This window comes from Vombatus ursinus, unplaced genomic scaffold (genome assembly GCF_900497805.2).
Source record: "Vombatus ursinus unplaced genomic scaffold, bare-nosed wombat genome assembly UNPS02014814.1, whole genome shotgun sequence".
Taxonomy (NCBI): domain Eukaryota; kingdom Metazoa; phylum Chordata; class Mammalia; order Diprotodontia; family Vombatidae; genus Vombatus; species Vombatus ursinus.
In genome coordinates this window covers 15339279-15343591 of record NW_020954592.1, presented here as the reverse complement: position 1 = coordinate 15343591, position 4313 = coordinate 15339279, and the positions used below count along the sequence as shown (strand labels likewise).

The following is a 4313-nucleotide window of genomic DNA, read 5'->3' as shown; positions in this document are numbered from 1 at the left end:
GACACTAATTTAATTGAGAGAAAAGTGCAGCGCTTAAAAAAGCAGTTTGGAGGTTAAGAATGATTTTCTGTGGTTTGAAAAGCTGACTGGGCTTGTCTGCCTTACTCTGTAGTGCCACCTACAGTTTAAAAGAAGGGAAAATCCTCAGAGGTTTGCCTACCTTGCCTTTTAATGTCTTCTATGGCTCAAAGGGAAACCCAGAGAGTAGATCTAAATAGTTTTGCAGATCCCAGGCTTCTGAATATTCCTTTTCACTGAAAGAGCATACTAGCCTCAGCATCTTGGAAGCTCTGTAATCTAAGGTTGCAAAAGGAAGCTTAACATAGCTTCAGTGGCCCAAGAGTCTATAGAAGACAAGCAGCTTCAATCAGCAGGAATCTGGAAAGGCCCTGAAAAGGAACAGTCATGCCCAGCAGATGATATGTGGTGCAAACTAAACTAAAGAGAACAAAGGCATGAAGGTCTGCAGTCCAGAGTTGTGAGCTGCCTCTAGCACATGGGTTTTCCTACTCATGTGCCTCACTGCTAGGATTCTATAAGTATTCCCACCCCCATTCTTTCCCAAGGAGGTTGTATATATTGATGGGAGAGTGTGATGAAGGTTTATGGATGTACTGTTATGTATTATTCTTATTACTCTTATATGATTATTCTTACTTTATCTTCTATTAGCAAATGTTTAATGTTCAAGAGTTAATGATGTCATCTTGGCTGATTTGGTTAAATGGGAAACACTCCAATGGGGCTTAGGAACTGTAGTTTTTGAGTAGTAGGTGTGTAATTTCCCTTCATTGGGGTTACCTCTATGTCTCTGACAGTGAGTTGTAGTACTGGCACTTTTTCTTGAAAAATTTCCCTCATCATTGAAGGTGCAGGTGAACCAGCAGCAGCCCACAGTTGGGGTCAAAACCATGCCCTAAAACTACATTTGCATTCCTAGTGCTTGGCATAATAAACATAGTCAAAATTCAATAAACAAATATTTGTCTATGCAATTGTGTATTCAATGTGTAAAATAACTACACTATTTATATTTTTCCAGTTTTCACGAATAGGCAGGTTGCAGAATGCTTGTTATTCCTAAAATACATTTAAAAAGAAAAAAACAGATCTTTAAATATGTTACTTAATAAGCAACCAGAGAAAAACATTTTATTTTCATTACAAGAAGTCCACCTTTCATGTCTCTTTGTGACTATCTACCTTTACTTTCTTTTGATTTAGCTTTTAGACTCTGTATAGACATGATGGAAGAAAACAAGACACTGGTAATAGAATTTGTTCTCATGGGATTAACAGATCACCCAGGGCTTCAGATTCTCTTCTTCATGGTGTTCTTAGGTATCTACATTATAACTATGGTGGGGAATATTGGACTAATTGTGCTTATCCGGATGAACTCTCACCTTCACACCCCTATGTATTTCTTCCTTGGTGACTTAGCTTTAGCTGATGCTTGTATTTCATCCGCAGTAAGCCCTAAGATGTTGATGAGCTTTATAACCCAAAATAAAATTATATCCTTATCTGAATGCATGGTACAATTTAACTTTTTTTCATTCAGTGCAACCACAGAATGTTTTATTCTAGCTGCAATGGCATATGACAGATATGTAGCCATCTGTAATCCCTTGCTTTATCCAGTGGTGATGACTAACCGGTTATGCAGCCAGCTATCAATATTTTCATGTGTATTTGGCTTTCTTCATTCTGTGTTTCATGTGGGTTTGTTACTTAGATTAAGTTTCTGCCACTCCAGCAAAATCCATCACTTTTTTTGTGATATCATGCCTTTATATAAAATTTCCTGTACTGACCCTTCTATTAATATTCTGATGGTTTTTATCTTCTCTGGGTCAATTCAGGTCTTTACTATTTTGTCAATCCTAATCTCTTATACTTGTATACTCTTCACCATTCTGAAACAGAAATCTCAAAAGGGAAGAAACAAAGCCTTCTCCACTTGTGGGTCTCACCTGTTCTCTGTGTCCTTATTCTTTGGCTCTCTCCTCTTCATGTATGTGCGTCCTCAATCATTGCAAGCAGATGATCAAGATATGATGGATTCCTTGTTCTATACTATTATAATTCCTATGCTAAATCCTTTTATCTACAGCTTGAGAAACAAGGAAGTTTTAGAAGCCCTGAGAACTGTATTAAAAGGAGTAGTACTTCCTAAGTGAAACTCTGAAACTGATCCTTTATCTAATTTTATTAAACAAAGCACTAAATGATGTAGTAATACTTTGAATTTATATTTGTTAATGTGAAGATGAATTTCTTGTCATCTCAGTCATATCTGATATAATAATTTATATTGTTAGCCCTTAAGATTTTAATAACCATATTGCACTATTCACAAATGTAGCAATCAATTATAATCTTACATATAATTTTCTAGATTAATTAAAAAAGAAAGCACTGTGTTACCTATCCTTTCATTTAAAAAGTTAGTCTTGAATAGTACCTTAGAAATAATTTATGTTGGAAATAGGTATGCTATTTTGACAAGACTGGAGCAGGACAACCTACTTGACTCACATCAGCTATGATTCTAATGGGCTCAATGTGGTGTGGATTTGGTTGCCAGAGACATTCTGTTGGATGTGAAGTGGTCCTCTGTACCATTTTGCTGGAGAGTCATGAACTCACCCCTTCTGAGGAATCAGCTGAAACAATTTGAAGAAAATAATGACAAGAACTTACTTTCTGTTGTCCTTTGAAGTTTAATACCTTACATTTACATAATACATCATTTTACCTTGTATTTAAAACAAATAACCTGAGGCAATCTGCGTTGTGTCTAATGCTCAGGTGCATCAGAAATAATATTTCTTAACTAGAAAATTAGAATTGGAAAAATATTCAATCCACTGTTTGGAGTTGCCTGATCTAGAAGTGTCTCAGTTTGACACAAGAAGTCTGGGTCTATGTAAGGTGGATTTTAGTGTGTGTAAGGTGGTTTTTTGTTATTCTTTTTAGATAATAGTTCCCAGAGTCATAGATAATAATTCCTAGGCTCCTGGCCTATAAACGGTTTTTACTACACTTGCGCATTATTGGATAACCTTGCAAAATATAAACATTTGTGCTTAAAGTCATAAACACTTCTGCCTGTGTGCTATACTAAGTCAACAATATGTTGCTAAAGTTAATGAAAACTCATGAAGCTACTCCTTGGCAAAATGCCTTCTTTGTCTGTTACCCTATAAATGAAGTGGGCACTGGCTAAGGAGTGCGGGTGTCTTTCCTCACTTCTACTTGCTGGCCTGCCGCTTAGAGTAATAAACTGGTATGAATCCCCTGTCTGTTGCTCCCTTGTCTTTCTTTGGTTTTGCTGAATCTAATGTGAACCTGCCAGGAGTTGAGCTCCTGTGATACACTTGGCATAGTTGGCAGGATTCTGCCCAAATCAAAGAAAATAGAATACGGGGAATGGGAAGGGGGTCTCAGGGTGGCCCTTGACTGGCATGTGGCTTAGCGTAGTTAAGGTCCTAGAAAATTGGACTCCCCCACCCCAGGAATGGGAATATGTTCCCCCTAACCCCAAAGGCCTTGAGGAAGCCTTGGAGAAACCCTTGACAGTAAGGGAGCTAGAAGTGCAGTGGTGGCTGTTGGTTGGTTGATGTTAATTATTGTAAACAAAATTCATGACAAGCTGTTGTCAGTGGAAGCCCGGCTCCTGGAGGTTCAGGCTGTTTTATCTCAGGAGTGGGAGGAAAGGGAGACTTGGGAGAAAGCCAGAGAAATGTTAGAAACTGAGACTAGAGTTTCTTAGAGCTGGGGTGGTTAATGCACCCTCAGCACCTCGTGTTCCTGAGGCAGATTCCTCAGAGAAGGATGATGGTGAGGAGAAGCCTGGGTTTATTTGTAGTGAAAGAAGAAGAAAAACCTTTCTGAATTTTCCTGTGTTAGAAGTGCTGCCCGTTATGCAGCAAAAAAATAAAAACAGCCGAAAATCCCTGAGGGACAGCTGCAAAGCTCCCCTTCTCCCACAAGTGGTGGAGCATACTATGTTTAGACCTCACACTCAGTCAGAATTGCAGTCACACTCAAGGCCATCATTCCCTGCTGGAATGAGTGATAGTGGATACTTGGGCAGCCTGGCCAAATCAGGGGGATTTGTCCTCGGCTCCTATCCTATGGCAGAGTTATGCTAACCTGCAGCAAGTGATAAGGGAACTGGGTATGAAGAATGCTATATATATAATATGAATATCAGAGGCTCTGATTAGGAGATTTTTACTGCAGGCCTGAGAGACCTACTGCTTCAGACGGCAGCCTCTCACCATTTGCGGCCCTTAGTGGCTATA

At 38.9% G+C, this 4313-nt stretch overlaps 1 protein-coding gene across 1 annotated transcript; it reads left to right on the top strand.

The window, feature by feature from the left end:
• Window positions 1-1244: 1244 nt before the first annotated feature.
• Window positions 1245-2183, top strand: LOC114022903 (olfactory receptor 186-like). Its single transcript, XM_027835327.1, has one exon. The coding sequence runs from the start codon at window positions 1245-1247 to the stop codon at window positions 2181-2183; it is 939 nt and encodes a 312-aa protein (XP_027691128.1).
• The last annotated feature ends 2130 nt before the right edge of the window (window positions 2184-4313 follow it).